The sequence below is a fragment of the Phascolarctos cinereus genome, unplaced genomic scaffold (assembly GCF_003287225.1).
Source record: "Phascolarctos cinereus isolate Bilbo 61053 unplaced genomic scaffold, phaCin_HiC Scaffold_726;HRSCAF=1367, whole genome shotgun sequence".
Lineage (NCBI taxonomy): Eukaryota > Metazoa > Chordata > Mammalia > Diprotodontia > Phascolarctidae > Phascolarctos > Phascolarctos cinereus.
This window is the reverse complement of record NW_027556098.1, coordinates 110,959,182-110,982,409: the sequence shown is the minus strand read 5'-3', so window position 1 is coordinate 110,982,409 and position 23,228 is coordinate 110,959,182. Positions and strand designations below refer to the sequence as shown.

The 23,228-nt window shown below is 39.0% G+C and overlaps 1 protein-coding gene across 1 annotated transcript in view; it reads right to left on the bottom strand.

Annotated features, from left to right (window-relative positions):
• Positions 1–23,228, bottom strand: part of LOC110208069 (phospholipase A1 member A) — a 72,056-nt gene that overhangs the window by 21,907 nt on the left and 26,921 nt on the right. The window contains exons 6-11 of the mRNA XM_020985875.2: positions 20,900–21,101; positions 17,053–17,230; positions 16,725–16,833; positions 14,467–14,568; positions 5,081–5,170; positions 14–181 (exon numbers count right to left, since the gene is read on the bottom strand). Of these exons, the coding sequence (XP_020841534.2) occupies positions 14–181; positions 5,081–5,170; positions 14,467–14,568; positions 16,725–16,833; positions 17,053–17,230; positions 20,900–21,101 (849 nt within the window). The remainder of the gene's footprint in view (positions 1–13; positions 182–5,080; positions 5,171–14,466; positions 14,569–16,724; positions 16,834–17,052; positions 17,231–20,899; positions 21,102–23,228) is intronic.

The window sequence follows — 23,228 nt, the reverse complement described above, 5'->3', positions numbered from 1 at the left end:
ATGAAAACTTTACCGATTCTGGGACAAGAATGCTGAAAAGGGTCAGCGCAATCCAGACAACGGCCTAAAAGGAAATCCTTGAAGCTGGCGCAAGGGAAGGCCATCAGTGGACAGGTATCCTCCAAGGCACTGAGGTAGAGATGAACAGCTCTCATGTGGTCACAAATCAGATAGTTGTAACCTGAACAGAAATATAAAAATGAGGTAACAGATGAAGGCAGATGGAAATTCCCCCTCTCCACCAACTGCCGGTAACTATCCTTCACCTCTCAATTGGCAAACTATAAGTATTCGGGACTTTCCCTACCGAAACATTACTTTGAATGTTAAGCAATAGGGACTGCACTGGATTTGATTTCCTTGTACCACTGGGCCATCCCACCCCACACACCCCTCTTCCCCCATAATGCTTAATCTGAGCCAAATCCCTACACAATAGAGTAGCCTATTCTTCAGAACACAAAAACAAACACTATTCAGAGAGAGATTCGCCAAGGGAAAGAAGGGAGGGAATAAACATTTATATAGTGCCTACTTTGTGCCAGGCACTGTGCTAAGAACTTGACAAATTGTCTCATTAGATCCTCACAACAACCTTTTTGTGAAGTAGGTGCTGTTATTATCTCCATTTTACAATTGAGGAAACTGAGGCAGACAGAGGTTAAGAGACTTGCCCAGGGTCATAAAGCTAGTAAGTGCCTGAGGCAGGATTTGAACTGACCTTATTTCATGGCATAATAGTTGCAGATTTTATACCAATTTGTTTTTGCAAAAAAGTGGGGTCTGACCATTATGTGAAGCTGTAAAATTGTGCCAGTATTACTTAAAAATCATTTATTACTAAACTGTCTTTGGTGCAAGATTAAGATGCACAGAATACTCGTGGATACATGTTAAAATTGAGAAGATGCAATCTTATATCAGGTGACTTACTCATGGCAGCTTCACCACTGGCTCCCCTTGCTCCTATAGCTCTTCATTGGGTTGAGTGACAATACTGTTAGTATTGCAGAGCTCTAAACAAACCACGAAAGTCAACTTTTGGGAACACACTGACAATTCACGTGGGCTGATAATTGTAGGCTCGTGGCTTGCAATGTGAGAAAGAGATAAATACATATTCATATGCCACTGGTAAATACGTTGTAGCTCTGTTTATCTTTTAAGTGGCATGATGAACAGAATTAGACCATTATGCAATGAAAAGCTATAAACCAATTTTTGGACTGGAAAAGAGAGGGTGGGAAGATTATGCGGTGGCAACCATTACGCAGTAAAATGCAGTAGGTCTTCCTGACTCCAGGCCGGTTCTCTATTGACTTGGTCACCTAGCTGGCTAATGCAGTTGAAGTTTCTAAAGGCCAACTATTGGTTTCCTACCCTGTAGTTCATTGCATTCTGGGGGGTGTGGGAGGAGGGGGAGAATGGATTTCCATTGGGAACTCAGAGTGACAAACTCCTTCTACCAATATGCATAGGCACCTTCTCAGTCATTTACAATTTTAGAGGCGCCTGGGACACTGAGAGGTTGAGTGGTCTAGTGAGTGTTGGAAGCGAACCCAGGTCACACTCATTTGGGAGCCAGCCTCTTAACCCCTAGGTCAAGTTGCCTCTCATTCGCCGAAAGAGCAAATGTGGTAAACCCTAGGAGAACCTGTCATGGAGAGTGAAAATGAGACACTCACTCTCAACTCCTGATTTGTATAACCTCTCAGATAATCGAAGGATGCTAGAGTGGGAGTGTTTGGAGATCATCTTCTCCAACCACTCTAACTTTACAAATGGTGAAACTCAGGCCTGATGAGTCTAGAATATTTGCCCAAAAGCAAACCCTGGTTTGGTAACTCCAAATCCAATGATTTTTTTCACTATGCCATACAAATGGCCTATATGACATTCTTCTTCCTCTATTCTACCTAGGGAGAACTAAGGCCCTGCTAGCTGAGGGGTTAAAAGGTAGGCATGAAGAGGTGAGGTTATTATTTAGCCGTGTCTAATTCTTCATGACCCCATTTGGGGTTTTCTTGGCAGAGATACTGGAATGGTTTGCCATTCCCTTTTTCAGGTCATTTTACAGATGAGAAAATTGAGGCAAACAGGGCTAAGTGATTTGCCCAGGACCACACAGCTAGGAAGTGTCTGAGTCTAGATTTGAACAGGAAGATGAGTCTTCCTGACTTCATGCCCAGCACTTTATCCACTTTGTCACCTAGTTGCCCTTTGGCAAGGTTACTGGAGTGGTTTTCCTTTTCCTTCTCCAATGGATTAAGAAAGAGGTTAAATGACTTGATCAGGGTGATGTAAGTATCTAAGACTGGATTTGAACTCAGATCTTCCTGATGCCAGGCCCAGTGCCCTATCCACTGAGCCACCTAGCTGCTTCCTTTGCTTCTGATATATCCTATTCATGTAAATACATAATGAGTACTTTACTTCTTTGTCTCAGGCAACTCTCTAACACTATTCCTTACAAATAGTTTGCTGATTTGTGTCAGCAAAAGGAATTTCCCCATGTGAGTGGGATTCTTTTCACCAATATGCCAATGAAATCAGAGGTCTAGACTGCACCGCCTCCCCCCCGAAAAAATAATTGTATCATATTCATGGCTACGGGTTCTTAATAACTGTCCCCAAAGCAGGGAATGCTATCCTATAGAGCCATTAGAATAGGGCAACGAAGTGGGTCGTGAACCTCCTTTTCTGGTTTTCTTCAGTATTTGTGCCCTTAAAATGCAAGGTGATAACCCACATGTACAAAAATATTCATAGCAGCTCTTTTTGTGGTGGCAAAGAATTGGAAATTGAGAGGATGCCCATCAATTGGGGAATGGCTGAGCAAGTTGTGGTATATGAATGTAATGGAATACTATTGTTCTATAAGAAATGATGAACAGGCTGACTTCAGAAAAACCTGGGAAGACTTATATGGTCTGATGCTGAGTGAAGTGAGCAGAACCAAGAGGACTTTGTATACAATAGCAGCCACATTATGCAATGACTAAGAATGTTAAACTGAACCCTTCTCAGCATTACGAGGATCTAAGACATCTCCAGAGGACTCGGGATGGAAAATGCTGTCCACATCCAAAGAAAGAAGTCGAATCGCTCTCACTTATTTTTACCTTCTGTGGAGTTTTGTTTCATCTTTCTGATGGTTCCTCCTATTGGTTTTAATTTTTACTTACAACTTCACTAATGTGAAAATATGTTTAATGGGCATGTAAATGTAAAGCCCATGTCAGATTGTGCGCCGTCTGGGGTGGGGGGGAGAAAAAGGGAGAAAAAATTTTCAACTCAAAAGCATACGGAAAAAAAAAAATTAAAAAAAAATAAAAAGGTCGGAGTCAGAAAAAAAAATGCAAGGTGATAAAATGATCTCAAACTGGGCTTTCTGGACTTTTCCACTTCTTGGAGAAAGAGCTAAGGGGAGAGCAGCTGTCTGCTCATTTCGTTGGAAATTCTATGCCACTTTCTTAAAATGACTGTTTGTCACCCTGCAAAAATGTCCTCAAGTCTCCCACAGAGCACATTTTTATTTTCACCTTAGTCATCCACACAAATCTTTCTCACTTCCCCACCCCCCACAACCCAGCTGTCAGGCAACTGAGAAGCCATCCTACTCAGCTTTGTAGAGGGTATTATAAGCACAGCTTAGCCAGAAATCAGGGCACTAGGGGAGAGAGATGTTGCTGGCTTAGGTGATTCGGTAAAGAGTGGTTGAAGTTCTTAAAAACTGGGGTGGGCACTCTGGGTTGTAGCGCAGGCTCAAAAACACCTAGCTTTAGTCCTGCTACCCAGTACCAGGCATCTGTTCAACATCCCCTATATTCTTCCATGTTCAAAATATCATCCCATATGATGTCCAAAGGGCTATAAAACTGTGCATATTCTTTGATCCAGCAAGACTACTACTAGGTCTGTATCCCAAAAAGATCAAAGGAAAAGAAAAAGGTCCTATATGTACAAAAATATTTACAGCAGCTCTTTTTGCAGTGGCAAAGAATTGGATGTTGAAGGAATGCACATCAATTGGGGAATGGCTGAACAAGTTGTGGTACAGGACTGTGATGGAATACTGTTGTGCTATAAGAAATGATGAGCATGACGATTTCAGAAAAACCTGGGAAGACTTACAGGAACTGATTCAGAGTGAAATGAGTAGAATAGGAGATCATTGTACATACTAACAGTAATATTGTATGATGAATAACTGTGAATGACTTAGCTATTCTCAGCAATACGATGATATAAGACAATTCCTGCAAAATGCTATCCACCTCCAGAAAAAGAGCTGATGGAGTCTAAATGCAGACTGAATCTTTTTTTTTTTACTTTCTTTATTCCCCCCCCCGCCCCTTTTCAGGTCTGTGTTCTCTTTATGCAACATGGCTAATATGGAAATGCATAATCTATATCAAAATGCTTGCCTTCTCAAGGAGAAGGGAGGGTAGAGAGGCAATGAATCTGGAACTCAAAAATTATAAAAAACAAATGTTAAAAGTTATTTTACATGTAATTGAGAAAAAATAAAATAAAAACATTCTTTTAAAAATATCGTCCTTAAGTATATTAGACAATTTCAAAGGAAATTGTAGTCATCAGCCTTTGTGATATACAGGAGCACATTCCAGAGGTCAACACTACTTGTCAGTTCTTTCCTGAGTTAAGACAAAGTAAGAGGTGGCTAGGTGATACAGTGGATAGAGCTCCAGCCTTGGAGTCAGGAGGACCTGATTTCAAATCTGGCCTCAGACATTTGATACTTATTAGCTGTGGTGACCCTGAGCAAGTCACTTAACCCCAATTGCCTCACCAAAAAAAGCAAAAAAAACTTTAAAAAGAGAGAGCAAGTATGAGGACCTCCTTTCTGTAGCTGTCTGATAGTTGAAAGAGCACTGGCTTTGGCATCAGGAGACCCAGCTTCAAATCCCACCTCTGATTCTCACCACTTGTGTGACTTTGGGCAAATTGTTTCACCTCCCTGGACCTCAGTTTCATCATCTGTAAAATGGGGGGCTGGACTTGATAGCCCCTGACATTCCTCCTTGTTCTTAATCTATGATGTTAGATGCCAATGTACCTGCATGAATAAATGAGGGACATCCCGGCTGGTCTTGGCCTCCATTGACAAAGTAGTCCACATGTCCTACTGGAATCCGGATACCCAAATCTGAAAGAAGTCAAAAATCTATTAGCCTCTTTCTCTGGGCCCCAAAGGAGCTTCCATTTTCCCTGAGAGTTAGGGAAAACAAACTTTAACTGAGCCTATTGACAGACTTGAAAGTATATAGGGCAGGTTACATATGAGACATTGGTTCTAGAGACAGAACACCTGGGTCCCAATCCTGCCTCTAACCTAGATGAAGTTGGACAAGTCACCCTTTATTTCCTCATCTATAAAATGAGCAGTTTGGAGAAGACGGCCCTTCTAGCTCTGGATCTATGAACAGATAACAGAGTTGCATACTTTGAAAGACTTCAACTTTTTGTAAATTTAAAAAATATGTATATTCCCTGAGGTGTGCCAGAACTAGCTCATGATAGCAAGTTGGTAAATTTTCAGTGTGAGCTTTTACACTTCAGGAACTGGCAAATGCTACAAATCAAGGCTTGATGTATTGTTTTGCTAATTACCTAGACTTAAGGAAATGATAGAGAAGTCACATGAGGAACAATATGGAAGACTAGACATTTTCTCTTATCCCCCATGTTCTCTCAAACTTTTACAAAACAGAAATTATGCACCAAAAATAAAGTAACTTCAGCTGTCTTCGTGGCCTAGGACACCTAGAATTCAAAAAAAAGGTAAAGAAAAACATGAAGAGAAACTTACTGTTCCTGAGCTTACTCAAAATACCTTCCCTACCTCCCATGCTACAGTGATGGGTATCAGGGCTGCACTATCAAACCCAAAGATCTGACACAAGGGTCTGGGCTTGGAGTAAAACTGAACCCTACACCCCAGTCTTCTCTCCCTCTTTCCAGTGTTATTGATAACTTTGGTCCAGTTACAGAAGTTTGCTCAGGCAATGATAGAAAGCCAGTGTCACAGACAGCAGTCCTTCAGGAGTGAAAATCATGCTGGGGGACACAACCCCACAGCACCTGCACTGCAAAGCTCTGAATTGCCACTGTGGAAGTGTATAATTCCAGAGTACCACCAGTATAACAGCTCTCTGAACTACCAAGATGAAGCATGAGAGGATACAAAGACCAGACACTCTGTGTAAGAAGATGATATGTAGACCTCCAGTAAGACTATGGGGAAAAGCACAGCATCCAGCTGGGGATGGTTCTGACAACCAAAAGTCATTTTGGGCAGAGACCTACATTGGTAATTGTGAATTGTCCAATAAGGAAAAAGTCTGAGATGTTTTGACATCCAGCCACCAAAGAAATCACCCTCAAAGGGGAGGGAGTCAGAAATGAGTGATAAGGAAAAATAAAGGGGAAATGACCAAAGATTTCAGGAAGAAAACTTAAAGACTTTGAACATAAACAGAAAAATCAACAGGGAAAACAAAAGGAAACATGTCCTCCAGATCTAATAAATATGTTTTAGGCATCTATAAATAAATACTGCAAAACAAAGGAAAATGATCCAATACTTGATAAGACAGAAGATCCTATGGAGTCACAACACACTGTTTCTGAGCACTTCAAGAGCAGCAATTATGTCCTACACATCAAAAATAATGAACAAAGTAGAAAAACTGGAATCTGCAATGGCAAATCTCACTAAAGAAACAAAAGAGAAAATAATAGATTGGGAATGACAATAAGCAAAAGTAAAGGACAATCTAGAAGAAGAGAAGCAAAAAACAATAGCATTAAAAGAAAATATGCTCACTATGCAAGCAAAACATAATTATATCAAAGATGGGATGTGCAGTTACAACCTAAGGAACACAGTCTCTCAAAAGAATATGACAGAACCCCCCCCCACAACAACAAAAACCTTAACACCATAATGTAGGAAACAATAGAGGAGAATTACCTAGAACTTCTGAACATAGAAAATAAAATATCAATTGAAAGAATTCACAGATTATTTCCACAAAAAAATTTAACAATTCAATTCACAAACCACAAGTTCTACAAGCCATCAGGAAAAAGACCTTTAACACGAAGGAAAGGAGATTTGAATTACACAAGACTATTTTGTACTCACCATAAAATATAGGCGGGAATGGAATAATGCGTTCTGAAGAAAAATGGAGCTCAAGATTCAGCTCAGGATGACCTATCCTGAAAATCTGAGTTTAACCACACATGAAAAAAAGATGGATGTTAAATAATAAAGAGGTTTTGAAACATTTTTCAAAAGAAAATTGGAACTGAAGATATTAATTGCTTCTGAAACACCCCAAACAGAGATGTAAGAGGAATCAATAAATATAGCAGCCAAGGACAGCAGCATCAACAAAGTAATGGCAGAGAGACCAGTATGTACACAAGGAGACAAAGATGAAAGCATAAGTCCCGTGGAGGTAACAGTGAAGACATAGGCCTAAAGCTTTATGGACAGAAACCTGGCAACATGCTATCTACCAGTGAATCAGTTTTGGAGGGGGTTTTTTTGGTGGGAATACATAACAACATGGGAGGGTACATGAAATGGGGAGAAGTGAGCAGAGGAACAGAGAGGAACAAATATAGGGCTAACAATGTGGGGAAGGTGACCTTCAGTGTTTCAGAAAGACAAGAGTTTACAAGGGAGTGGGAAGAGGAAGAGGGAAGCATTAAAAAAGTGAGGGAAAGGAAGGAGACCTTGCTTTGGCAGTGGTGACCACTGATGAATGCTTCTATAAGTGAAGAGAAAAGGTCTGTGAAGGTAGATGGGGAGACCTTATGCTGGACATGGCCTCAGGAATTTGTGCTTGAAAAGTCTATTTGTCCTACCTCAGGAAGAGGGAAGTTGGAATTCCTAGGGGCAATTAGCCCCAGAGTGGGAGAGCATGGACCCAGGGAGGAGACTAAGGAAAATGGGGAAAGAAAGGAAACAAGGAAAAGGTATAGATAAGGGTGGGCTGCATAATCAGCGACATGGTTCAGGAAGAGCCCTGCTATTGGGAAGTGTCCTCCTTGACACCTGAAATAACTGACATTGTTCTGGGAGTGAAGTCCAGTGGAAACGGAGGATACATAAGACAAACTCTAAAAGGCAGTGGCACAAACTGCCCAAAGGGGAGAACTCAGAATGGTTACTTTGGAAATTTTGACTGCATTAGGAATACAGAGAAAAGAGAGAGCCAGATAATTACAGGGGTCATGAGTCAGAGGATGAAGGTTAGAGCAGACAGGAGAAGATAGTGAAGAGAGTGAAAAAATCCTTTTGGAAAGGGATAGAAAAAAGAAAAGGAGAGAGGAAAAATCTACTTATCTAGTTGAGGGAGAAAAAAGAAAAGAAGAACTAATATAATCAGATAAAAGTAAGAGAGAAAGAGGAACTAAGAAAGATTCCAAAGGGAGAGGGGAAATGAATGAGAAGAGAAGATCAGGAATGAGAGGAAGAGAGTCAGTAGAAATAGAGTTCTCCTTAAAAAAGATTAAGGCAAAATAATGGAGGGAACATAATACAGTGTCTGAAGGGGAGGAGGGAAAAATCATAACTTTAAAAAATATTATAGACAGATGGAGGAAAATATAAACCTCTCATAACTTTAAATGTGAATGGATTGAACAACCCAATAAAATGAAAAAGAATGACGAATTGGATAAGGAAAAAAAGGTTACAATTTGTTGTTTACAAAACACATATTTAAAAAATAAAGACATATACAAAATGAAACTGAGGGAATGGAAAAAAATTACTATGAATCAAGTGAATCCAAAAAAACAGGATTTACCATCACGCTATCTGACAAAGCAAAAACAAAAATTCAAAAAATAGAAAGGGAGAAAATGACATTTTGCTGAAATGAACCCCAGGCAACAAACCAGTATCAGTAATAAACTTATATGCCTCAAATGCCTTCGGGTCCAAATTTATAAAGAAAATGTTATTTGAGTTACAAGAAGACATAGACAGTAGCACAATAAGGACAGATGATTTTAATATTCCTCTCTCTGTTTTGGATGAGTTTAAAAGAAAGATAAATAAAATGGGAAATATGGAACTGAACAAATTCCTAGAGAAACTAGAATTAAAAGACTTCTAGCATCTTCTAAATAAGACAGTAAAAGAATATACACATTTCTTAGATTTATTTATTGATTTTATTTATTATTTATTGATCTTAGATCAATTTTTTAAAATTGATCCTTTTATTCCCTAAACCCTACAAAGTATAAATGTAGAGGAATCTTTTTTAATATCACAAAAATCATAAAGCTAAAAGTAAGCATCATACACAATGGGGATGTGCTAGAACCTTTTGTAGCAAATGTGGAAGTGAAGCAAGGATGTCCATTCTCCCCACTATTGTTCAATACAGTTCCAGAAATTCTAGCAACAGCAATAAGAAAAGAAAGAAATCAAGACATAAAAATAGGTAAAGAGGAGATAAAACTATCCCATTTGCTGATGATATCATGGTTTTCTTGGAAAATCCTTGGAAATCAACAAAGATACTAATTGAGACCATTGATAGCCTCAGTAAAGTTTCAGGCTACAAAATAAACCCTCAAAAATCATGCCTTTTCTATCTAATAATAATAAAACCAAAGAAAAAATAATAGAAAGTGAAATCCCATTCCAAATAACATAATGCGTAAAATCTCTGGGGATCAACCTATCAAAGCACATGAAAGAATTGTATAAATTCAATTGCAAAGTGCTCAATAAAGAAATAAAGAAAAACTTAAATAGCTGGAAGAATGTTTATGACTAGGCTATGCCAATATAATAAAAATGACAGTAATACCACAGTTAAATTACATTTTTAATGCTACACCAATCAAAACATCAAAGGACTTTATAGAATTTTATAAAATGATAACAAAATTCATTTGGAAAAACAAAAGATCTAGAATATCAGAGGAAATGATGAAAAAAGAGTAGAAATGAAAGAAGAATAGCACTTTCTGACCTCAAACTATTTTATAAAGCTTGTTGTTGTCCAGTTATATCCAACTCTATGTGAAGATACTGGAGTGGTTTGCCATTTCTTTTTCCACTGTGTCCTTATTTTACAGATGAAAAAAACTGAGGCAAATAGGGGTTAAATGACTCGCCCTGGATCACAGAGGTGATAAGTGTTTGAGGCCAAATTTTAACTCAGATTTTCCTGACTCCAGGTCCGGTGCTCTATCCACTACACCAGCTAGTTGCCCATTTTATAGCAATCATCAAAACCATCTGGTATTAGTTAAGGAAAAAAGAGACAGATCAATGGAATTGACTAGACAACTCAGAACTCAATAGACTAGTGTTTGGTAAAATGGAAAACATAAAATACCTAGGGAAAAACTCCTTATCTGATAAAAACTTCTGGGAAAATTAGAAGTCAGTCTGTCAGAAATTAGGCTTAGCTCAACACTTCACACCATATTCCACAATACATTCTAAATGGATACACAACCTTGATATTAAAGATCATACTATTAAAAAGTTCAAAGAAAAACAGATTTATACTTCTCACAGCTATGAGCAGGAAATATATACTTAACCAAACAAGAGATACAGGCAATTACAAAAGATAAAAGAAATAACTGATTATTTAAAACTGAAAAGCTTCTGCACAGTCAATATTGAGTCAGCTAGGATGAGAAGGGAAGTTGTTGAAAAAGAAAAAAAAATCTTTGAATTAAATTTCTCTCATAAGGGTTTGGTATCTAAGATATATGAACAATTAATAAATATATAGAAGACTAATAGCTGTTCTCCAATAGGATATGAACAAACAGTTCTCCAAAGAAGAATTGCAAAGAATTCACAATCACATGAAAGAATGCTCTAAATCACTAGTAGTAAGAGGAATGTAAATAAAAATAACCCAAAGTTTTCGCCACATAAACTGGCAAAAAATGACCCAAAAAATGACAATAGTCAATGTTGGAAGGGTTGTGGAATAATCACTGCAGTAATTCATTTTTGGTGAAGCTATGAAATGGTGTGACCATTTTGGAAAGCAATTTAGAATTATTCAAATAAAGTGATTTTAAAAGTCCATACCCTTTGAACCAGAGAATCTATGACTACATTGATAAAAAGAAAGTTCTTATACACACCAAAATATTTTTAGCAGCACTTTTTGGGATAGTTAAGAATTAGAAGGGGCAGCTAGGTACACAGTGGATAAAGCTTAGGGCCTGGAGTAAGGAGGACTCCTCTTCCTAAGTTCAAATCTGGTCTCAGACACTTACTATTTGTGTGACCCCAGCCAAGTCACTGAACCTTGTTTGCCTCAGTTTCCTCATCTATAAAATAAGCTAAAGAAAGAAATGGCAATGCTATTACATTATCTTTACCAAGAAAACCCCTAGAAGGGGTCATAAAGAGTTGGAAACAACTGAGCAACAACCATAGCAAATGAATAGGAAACAAAGTAGATGCCCATTGACTGGGGAATGGCAAAACAAATTGTGGTACATGAACATAATGGAATATTACTGTGTCGTAAGCATTGATGTGTGTGATGAATACAGAGAAGCATGGAAAGATTTGCATGAACTGATGCATTGATTAAGCAGTCAAGAAAACAATATACACAATGACTACAATGTAGATTAAAAAAAACACCAAAAAACCCAAAAGTACATGCAACAAAATTATAAGAATCAAACAGGAGTCAATTGAAGAGATATAAGAGAACACCCCTCCAAACCATCCCTTCATGGAGGTGCAGGGTCCACAGTTGTTACACAGTGCACATGTTTTCAGACTTTTTCCAATGTATTAATCAGTTGTGCTGATTTTCTTCCCTCTAAAAAAAATACTATTTGTTATATGGGATGAATCTCTGGGAGGGATACTTGGGATAATTATGATGATAAGAAACAGAAGATATCAATAAAAATTTATTTTTTAAAAAGTGTTGGAGAAAATGTTAACAGTGCGGATTAATTTTAAAAATATGTTGACCATACTTTTTTTCTAGATAGCCAGTCAAACATTTACCAGCATACTAGCAGATATCTCCATGACTAGATGAAGCAAAAGACATGCTGTTAAAAGCTGCTTTCCTTGACTATTATTTCCTATTCCTTTTCTGATTTTTCAATGAGATGTTTTTGGATCAGTTGCACACTTGTGGGTGATTTCCACACAGAGAGACAACCGGAGTAGATTTCCACATCGTTTCATCAAATCATTTACAGGTAGAAGGGGCCAACTTATCTCTGACTCCCAAATTTACAGATGAGGAAACTAAGCTCCCAGAAGTTGTGACTCACATGAAGTTACAAAGGCAGAGCTAGAACTTAAAGTCATATCTCCTGACTCCAAATTCAGCACTTTTTCCACTGTAGTATAATTTTTGTCAACAGTCTACATTTCAATGTTCACACTGGCATCAGCACATGATTTGGCACTGGAAGGAACTTCATTTAGAGCTTAGACACCTCAGAGATTATCTAGTCCAATCTCCTAAATTTACAGCTAAGGAAACTTGAGATTACATAGGGGAGATGTTTTGCCCAAAGTTAATCCCTTCTAGCTCGACATCTAATGATTCTCCATTACCAAGAAGGGTGGGGAGTATGGATCAAAGTCAAGAGGGTGGTTTCCCTGGAGGCCTGTCTTGATGTGCCCCATGGATGCCCCTCTACCCACTTCCTGGAGAGCTGCCCTAGCAATGCCTTTTGCCTGGAGACTCCTATTGTTTACTGCCTAGCCTAACTGAGGAGTGGAGGCTTAGGTGCTGTCATGAGATTCATTTTAACTGGTCACACATTTAGCACCTATTATATTGGTCAGAGTTGGAGAGGTTACCCCCACTCCTTGTATTTTGATGTATAGAACTGGAAATTATTTTTGTCTTCACTCCCTTATTCCTCCTCCTAGAGAGGAAGGGTAAGAGAAGTTTTGGAATAAAAAAATTTTTTTCTTGAAAAAAAGATATAAACAGCAAAGCAGAGATTCTTCTCCAATGCCCTTCTGCCTGCATTCAGAGCAATTGAAAGAAGTGGATGAAAAGGGCCTAGAATAGTAAGAGCCTTCAGAGTAATAATCATTATTGCTGCCAAGACCTTTGCATCCTTTGCTCTCTGGTGTGGTATCCTGGCAGTGACTTCTTTCACATACCCCAGGAAAAGATACCAGTTAATATCCAACAGAATGTTAACTCTTTGAGGAAAAAAAATCCGTTATTTTTGTCTTTGTATTCTCCAGTACCTTGTACCTAGTAGCACTTAACAAATTCTTCTGGAATGGAGTTGAGCTATGAAATATGGGCCTGGGAGATGAAAGCCCTTGATGAAATAAGTGAGTAGTTGATAAATCACCTATTTACTAAATTTAGGGAAAGAAGGGCTTGTCCACTTGGCAAAATAGAGGGGCTTGGGTTGGGATCAATTCCTTTATATATAAAATGGTGGCATGGGAGTGGTTGATCTCTAAAGACCTTCCCAGTTCTAATATTCTCTGGTATCAAGAGTTATTATTTTTTCATCAGAAGAGAAAGAAATTCAAACTCCCATCTTTTGGGATCAGGGATGGGAATGGAAATAAGGAATAATGCTCCCACATTTTGTTCCCTACCAGTACAGATCTGATTTATTTAGTGCTTAGATCCATGGTGGTACTATGACAGCCGATCATTTTTCCCCAATCCCAAACCTATGATTTCACCAGGACTTCAGCTTGGAAACATGCTCCAATGATCCCGATGGGCAACATATCTGTACATGACCGTCTTAGAGAGTTGTCTGGGGTACGCAGAGGTTAAGTGACTTGCCCAGGGTCATACATCCAGTATGTATCAGAGGCAGGATTCCAAGGCTAGCCCTCGCTCCACTATAGCGTGCTGCCTCTAAGCAATTCCCTACGGAGGATACAAATCACCACTCTCTTCACTGGAATCAAGGCCTGAACTCGTTCTTTCAGTGAGTGTCTTGGGACACAGGAGGCTGATGTGTTGATGGAATCCCCCAAACCACAGAATCCATGAAAAGAGAAAAAGCAGTGACTTTCTAAACTTGCTATGCCTGCTCTCTCTCCTTTTCCCTCCCACTTACAAATAGCAAAACAGGGTTTGGGCCTGAGTCAGAGAGCAAGAATTACAAGGAAACATTTCTAGTCTGTGACTGAGAATATTCCTTCCCACTGAGAGCTAAAAATAAAAGCACTAGCTTCAGTCACTAGAGGATTTTAAAGCTGGAAGGCACCTTAGAGATCATCTGGTCCAACCCTGTCCCTCCCTTCCATTTAACAAGTGAGGAAACTGAGACCCGTGGAGGTCAAGTGGCTTGCCCTAGGTCACGGACCTAGTTAGTAGCAAAGTCATGGCCAGTGCTTGCTTCTTCTGGGTTTGCCCCCCACTATACATACCTGAGACCAGAAGAAGGAAAGAGTCCACAACTTACTGTCTGTGTCTGTGTGAATGGCCTCCACAAATAAAGCATCCCCAGGATCCAGTCGTTCTTCCAGGCTGGCTTTGGTGTACTCTGGACCTGCAGGATCCAGGCCTGCAAATGAAAGCACTGATTTCAGAAACACCTTCCCCTGCCACAAGTGGAAGGCCATCTGGAAACTATGATTGTTGTAGCTTTTAGAGCTATGCATGTTGGGTCCAAGAAATTGAATGTTGCTTTCTTGGAGATTGTAGCAGATGCCGATGAAGACTCAGTGAGGATAGCCAAGAAGATAACTATAACCAGGTTGAGGAAACTAGGGCACTACCTAGGGCTGAAGATTTAAAGGGGATCAATAGCACTGTCCTGGAGATGCTTCCTTCCCTTTTCACCCCACCCTGAAGAAATGTCCCATTGGACCCCACCCCAAAGAAGTCCTCAGAGCCTATTGAAAAACAGCTAATTATTGTTTGGGAGAGAACTAGTTTAGAATTAAATTTACTTCAGATACTCCCCCCTTCCCCTTTTTATTAAAATTAATTTAGGACTCTTGTTGGCTCCTGTTTCTCTGTATCTGTAAAATTAGAATGACTTAAACTACCACTTAATAACAATACTATCATATTTTATGTAATCCTTTAAGGTTTGCAAAGCATTTTCCTCATAATAGCCCTGGAATATAGAGTATTAAGCACTAATCTTTCCATTTTATAGATAAAGAAACTGAAATTCAGAGAGGCTGTGATAAAGCTTGCTAGTGAGTGCCAAGAACTCAAACCTAGATCTTCTGAATACACGTTCAGCTCTCTCTATAGGATTTTGAGCTAAAAGGGACTCAGAGATGTAGCCTAACCCATTATTTCACTAAAAAGTAAACTGAGGCCTAAAGAATTTAAGGAACTTGACTACAGAATGTAAGTGTTTTGAAGGCAAGAACTAGGTCATTAAAAAAAAATTTTGTATCCCTAGCTGTATCTTGCGCATTTTGTTATCGTCAAGTTGTTGTTCAGTCATGTCCAACTCTCTTTGATCTCATTTAGGGTTCTCATGACAAAGATACTGGAGTGGTTTGCCATTTCCTTCTCCAGCTCAGTTTGCAGATGAGGAAACTGAGGCAAACAGGGTTAAGTGACTTGCCCAGGATCAGAGGCCAGATTTGAACTCAGGAAGATGAGTCTTTCTGCTTCCAAGCCCAGGGCTCTTTCCTTTGGGCCACCTAGCTGCCTTGCCTTGCACGTAGTAGGCACTTAATAAATGTTTGTATAATTAAATGGCCCAGGTTACACAGGTCAAATGTTTCAGAGCCATGATTCTAATGCAGGCTCTCTGACTCCAAATCCTGGGTTCTTCCTATGAAGTGCTCCTAGACCACAAAGACTGATGAAATGATACTAGTGACTACATTTGGTGTTATGGGACAGAACACTGGCTCTGCAGTCAAAGATATTGGCTTCAAGCCTCACTACTACCTGTGTGATCTTAAGCAAGTCAGTAGGACTCCCTGGGCCTTAGTTTTCTTGGATCTAAAATGAAAGTCTTAGACTGACGGCCTCTGAGGTTCCCTACAGTTCTAAATTAGTGATCCTGATAACAACTGCAGTTTTTCACATGATAATATTTATATACAGATATGCATACATCTATCCTACATATATATATGTGTATATATAATAAAAATATACAGACATATACATGCTATGTGTAGATACATATATATATATATATATATATACATATATATATATATATATATATATATGTATATATGTATTTGTGTGTGTATTTTTTTTTACCAGCACTATTATTTCATCAGTGTGGGAAGCTCCCAATGAAAAACTCCTCTACCAACATAGATCAACACCTTCTCTGCAACTCAAAATCTTAGAAAGTTGCCAGAGGCATCAAGAGGTCAAATAATTTGCCCAGGGTCACCAGGTCTTCCAGACTCCCGGGCCAGCCCTCTAATCTACCAAGCCATATTGGTTTATATTGTTATATAATACAATAACATTGTTTCAAAAGGGATTATTAGCTGAAAATCTGCAATATGTTATTATAATCTCTTCTCCTTACCTCAGCCATATTCAGGGCTGTTAGTACTGTCAGTCAGGCAACAAGAATTTATTAAACACCTACTATGTGTCAGGCTCCGTGCTAAGCACTGGGAATGCAAAAAAAGGTAAAAGACAGTCCCTATTTTCAAGGAGCTCACAGTCTAATGGGATTTTTCTAAACATCAAGCAAATGACCCAAAGCCAAGACAACATTACCTGTTATCCTTCCCAGCTGGCCTTTATAGAAATATCCTACCATTCCCCCAACATGTGCTCCAAGGCTGACCCCAATGATGTGGATAGATGACTCTGACACACCAAGCACCTGGAAGAGGATATCTAGAATGAGCTGACCAAGACAAGTCAGGCCTCACTAATACCACACAGATCGCAAGTACTTCTTCAGCTAGTCCATACCCTTGGAGATAAAACACTGCAGCCAAACACTAGGAAGGCTTCATCATCTAAAGTGTTAACACCCCCAATTCCTGCCCTATGTGCCCCTACCTCACCCTATACACAAGCAATCCTATTTGTGTCTTACCAGTAGATTGCTGATGAATTGGGAGATTTCCAGACCGAGTTTTATCACATTGTCCACAGCTGAGTAATAAACACCCGTGGATCCATAAACCCAGTCTACTGCAATCACGTTCACATCTGCCACACGCAGAAGAGTCTGGATGAATTTATCGATCCAAGATGGCTTGGTTCCTAATGCCCTATGGGAGGTGGTAAAAAGAAATAAAAGGAACACCTTCCTTCCAAGCTGGGACCCATTACAAGGTTGATTGCATGACAACGCTTCAAACTAAGGAATAGAAGGTTAGTATAGAGCATAGCAGTACTTGGTAAGATTTGAACTCATGAAGAAGAGTCTTCCTGACTCCAGGACCAGCACTCTGTCTACTGTGCCACCTAGCTGTCTTTACATAGGAGGGACTCAGTGCAAATGCCAGGTGAATTAATTTGTATTCTACTGCTGATAAAGATGCGAATTTCTCTTAGTCATCCCTTATCTGAGTCCAGGCCCCATGCTCTATCCACTGTGCCACCTAACTAGGTGGCACAGTGGATAGAGCACAGGGAATGGAGTGTGGAAGATTTGAATTCAAATTCAACCTTAGACACTTACTAACTGTGTGACCCTGGGCACTTAACCCTGTTTGCCTCAGTTTCCTCATTTGTAAAATGATCTGGAAAAAGGAATGGCAACCCACTCCAGTATCTTTGCTATGAAAACCCTAAATGGGGTCACAAAGAGTGAGATACAATTGAAACAACAATAATCCCTCACCTAGCAAATAAACCCTTTTCAGCCTCCAATCTCCCTTTCTAGCCTTATACATTATTCCCCTTCACACACTCTATTGTCCAGCCCAGTTGGCTTTCTTGCTGTTCACACAAAGTACTCTCTTCCGACTTCGTACTAACTGTTCCTCACGCCCTCCTCCCCTCTACCACTTAGAGTTCTGTAGCTTATTTCTATACTTAGTTCAAGACCTACCTTGTACATGAAGCCTTTCCTGATTTCCCCAGTTGCTAGTGTCTTGATCAAATGAGAAATTTGTAAAAGTGCATGGCACAGTGCCTGGCACAGAGTAGGCAAGTAATAAATGCAAGTTCCCTTCCCCTCTCCCCCTCCAAATATTATATATATGCATATATCTCTATCTGTACATATAATCTTTTTTAGTGCATATATGTTTATTCTTTTTTTATATAATTAATTTATTTATTTCAGCATTCACTTCCATAAGATTTTGAGTTTTAAATTCCCCTCCTCCCTGTCCTTCCCCCTCCTCAAGACGGTGTGCAATCTGATATAGGCTCTACTTATACATTTATATTAAGCATATTTTCACATTAATCATGATGTAAAAAAGAATTAAAACTAATGGAAGGAACCATGAGAAAGAAAAAACAAAACAAAACAACAAAAGAAAAGGCGAGCAAACAGTGTGCTTCGGTCTGCATTCAGACTCCATAGTTCTTTCTCTGGACGTGGATAGCATTTTCCACCACAAGTCTTTTGGAGTTGTCTTAGATCCTTGCGTTGCTGAGAAGAGCTGAGTCTATTGAAGCCAGTCAACATACAATGTGGCTGTTACTGTTGTACATGTAATCTTTCTGAATAGAATGCAAGCTCCTTGAGGACAGAGACTGTTTCATTTTTGTCTTTTTATGCCCAGCACAACGGCTGACACATAGTAGATACTTAGCAAGTGCTTATGGATTGACTGTCTAAAAATGATACAGAAGTAATACTGATAGCAAATTATAATTAGAAAAGAGTTTGTATACATATCATATTACTTGATCCTGACAATATTTCTATGTTAGATGGGACAAAAATTATTATCCCCATTTTACAGATGAGAAAACATGGCCCAGAGACACAAACTCAGAGCAGAGTTGTATCTGAGCCAGCTCTTACCAGCTTGAGTAATTCATTAACTTTTCAGTGTGAGCATTTACACCTTGGAAATTGGCACATGCTACAAATCAAGGCATGATTTATTGCTTTGCTGATTGTCTAAACCTCAGGAAGTGATGGAGAAAATGCTAACAATGCAAATTAAACTGAAAAGTGCCGTCATGTGGTTTTGGGGGGAAGAGCATGTCCCTGCTCAGAGGCCATCTAGCTCAGCCAGAACCTGGTTGGGATTCCTGAGGGACTTTTTGTTAGAATGTTTTTCCTTATATTGAGACTAACTCTACATCTCTGCCATTGTAACTATTGCACTTAGTTCTGCCCTCTGGGACCATTCTAATCCTTCTTTCACAGGACAATCCTTCCAACATTTGAAGATGTCTATCTTGTGTTCTAAGGCTTTTCTTCTCCAGGCTGAGCAGCTCCAGGTCCTTCCATCAATCACTATACAGTATGATCTTAAAGCCCTTCAGCATCCCAGTCACCTTCTTCAGGACACTTTCCAGGACACGTTAAGTGACTTCCTCGTTGTGATATAGCTAGTAGTAATGGAGCTACAACTAACTTCTAATCCTTCTGCGTAGCTCAAAAGAAGGACTAAATGTGGAGCCAGGAAAACTAGTTCTGCTTCTGCCATTATTCTGCCATATAACCTAGGCTTGGTCATTTTAGTGTCTTTCTCTATAAAATGAGGCAATTTGATTAGATGATCTCCATAGTCCCTTCAAGCTCTAATTATCAATGATTATCTATGTTCTAATCAGGGGTGTGCTGCAGACAGCTCGAACTGAGAGGTAATTATTAAATTTTCCATGAAAGCATTTACACCCAAGTAATAATTCTAATAAGTATGTGATCATATATTTTCTCTTGGATTGGCTGGTTGTTAAACATTTACCAACATAACCCTGTATTGGTCCATAAACATTGCTTGAGCTTAGCAGAAGTGCAGTAAAAGTTTCAGGGAATTAAGTTATCACTAGACTGGAGGCTTGGTGACTGTAAGGTAATAATAATAATAGTAATCCTTTTAATAACTACAACTGGCATTTCTATAGCTCTTTAATGCCTTTGTTTCTAGTCCAATGCTTTTTCTACTATGCTGTAGCATCATTAAAGAGGATCATATTCTTCTAGAATAATGAGAACAAGACCCACAGAACACATAACTATCAGAGAGCCTGTTGAAACTTGGGGTCAAGAAACACCGTCTACAGAAGGTGGGTTTTTAACTGAGCCTTGAAGTAAGTCGGGAAGGGTAAGAGGTGAAGATGAGAAGGGAAGGAAGTATAAGAAGACTGGGATGGTAGGAAGGAACTGGATTATGAAGGACTTTAAAAACCTAACAAAAGAGTTTACATTTGATCCTGGAGTTAATAGAGAGACACTGAAGTTTACTGAGTTTGGAGGACAGGGAGGTGGTGGTGATGGTATCATAGTCAGACCTGTAAAATCACTTTGGGAAATTACTTTGGCAGATGATTGGATGGAAGAAATCTTTGAGATTATCTAATCCAACATCCCCATTTTATAATTGAGGAAACTGAGGTCCAGAAAGGTTATATTATATGTAGTTTTTCAGGAAATGATAATATTATATGTATGTGTGTATATACAAAGCACTGTTAAAATTTTGAGTATCTGAACAGGTGGCCAACTGGTCCATTCCCCCTTCTCTCTAGCCTTTTCCCATTGTAATTTTTTTTGGGGGGGTGAGGCAATGGGGTTAAATGACTTGCCCAGGGTCACACAGCTAGTAAGTGTCATGTGTCTGAGTCTGAATTTGAACTCAGGTCCTCCTGATTCCAAGGCCTGAGCTTTATCCACTGCACCACCTAGCTGCCCCTCCATTGTATTTTCATGGTACTATGGAGCACAATACTACTTATTACCAAGTAACAATTTGGATCTAAGGGTGAGCTCTTTAGGGAGCTCCTGTTGACCTCTTTGTTCTTACCTAAATCCATGGATAATTAACTTGGTTTCCAGAGAGGTGTTGAATCCAAAATTTTGAAGATCACTACTTTCTCTTACCAGCTTCCCACAGCTAGGATCCAAAGGAGTGAAGAGGAGGAATTGGACATTGAGGTTGGTGCCCCGTAGAAAATTGGCATTCTGAAAGTCAGAACATTTCTGGTGTACGAGGGGAAGCTCATGACCTGTGGAAGAAAACCAAGAAATTTAAAAGCTATTTATTCACGCTTTAGGGGACAAAGAAAAGAATAAAGGGTTATATGTTGGAGGTTTACATTCTCTTTTTAAATTTGTAAGTAGTAGGAATTTGATCATTATCAACAAACAAACATTTCTCTATGCAAAAAGGAATATGAAGTATAGTTTTTAAAAGTATAAAATAAATTCAACATATTAATTCCAAAGCTATCTTGCATATCTGTGTCTCCCTCTAAATTTCCTTCTCTACTCTATGTGTCCTATTTTTTAAAAACTTTTTTGGGGCAATTTTCTTTGCTTTCTTTTCCTTTTTTTGGGATGAGGGGCATCACTATCACGTCTCTCTTCTGTTCTCAAAAAAGCCTTCCCTTGTAATAAATAAGTATAGTCAAGCAAAATAATCCACAGTGTGCATCTCATTCTGCTCCACTGCTAAGCCTGGAGTTGGGAAGATCTCATCTTCCTGAGTTCAAATCTGGCCTCGGATACTACCCTGGGCAAGTCATTTATCCCTATTTGCCTCAGTTTCCTCATCTGTAAAATGAGCTGGAGAAGGGAATGGCAAACCACTCCAGTATCTTTGCCAAGAAAACCTCAAATGGGATCATGAAGAGGTGGATATAACTGAAAGGACTGAACAATAACAATTGTCCATAGAACATGACAATAAACAAGGGGCCATGTATGATGGGCTTTTCAAGTAGGCCAAATCCCTCATCTGATTAGTGATGTAGAGATAACTATAAATCAGAATTGTAAAAGTTATGAACACACCCTAAGTTTCCTTCTAAAGTTAGAAATGAAAAATGGTAAGGTGGTTCCTTATGCTTTTTAACCCATATTTATTGTTTGCATATTAAATGCTGCATAATACTTGTTTTGTGCTACCATGAAATAGCTGGTGTAAGCCCCCCTTCCCAACACACACACATATCACTGCCTGCCTTGTATGTGCTACAATTGTTCTTTTGTCCCAAAGGATCTTTGTATAATATCCATTTTATTACAGGAATTTTTAATTCCTTGATATAAAGTACCATGAAATAATTCTTTGCTGAGCCCATTTGCTCCTCTCTTTAAAGAACACCGTAGCATATTTCCATGTATAACCCTCCTACAAAGCCTGATTTTGAAAAACATACACACACACACACACACACACAAACATACACATATAGCCCAGTTGTTATAAATTTTTATATAATGAAAAAACTTCTACATGTGCAGCAAGACAACTTCTTCAAGTATCATACTAGCCCAAATACTAAATAAATCATTAACAACTTATTCTTTTTTAAAGAAAGAAAAACCACTAAATGTTCCAGAGAACAGAAAATGAAGTGTCCCCCCCGCTCCTGCTGGGGCAGAATACTATCTACATTGTCAGGTGCTGTCAGGGGATCTCATGTTTGTGCTTAGTTTTTTTTCTTTGTCCCAAGGGAGGACTTGGTATGTTGGGGGTAGGGTGAAGAGTTGTGTTCTCCAGAAATGACTGCGATATAAAGACAAAAGACATCAATAACTCATATGTTTAAAAAAAGTAATGGAAAATGTTACTAAATTCTCATCTCCAACCATCTCTGCCTGTGGCAGTTTGTTTAGGGGCACAAAGACCAAGGGTCATTAAATATAAAGGTGTGCTGGAGCTAGCTGAATCAGCTTTTAAGCTGATTGCTAAATTTTTAGTGTGAGCATTTATATCTTGGAAATTGATAAATGCTACAAATCAGGGCTTGATTTATCAATGATTTCTAGAATTAAGAAAGTAATGAAGAAATTGTTAATTATGCAGATTAAGTATTAAAAGTGTGCTGAACATATTTTTTTTGGATAGTGAGTTGTTAAACATTTACCAGCAAACTCCTGATGGATCCAATAGATTCTTACAGGTGTTTGGGTGCTTGTGCTTGGACCCCAATTTCTCCCTAGCCTCAGAAACACTATCCCTGACAGTTTCTCCGCAGCCCAAGGATACTGTGCCTAGCAATTACTCATGAGTGCGCCCCAGCAAGACCCTTATCTCTTTTCCCTGGTGCAGTTCCAAACAGCACCTGAGGGAATTATTAGTTTGAACTGGCTTTGCACTGGGTCATACAGACATTTTTACCCACTGG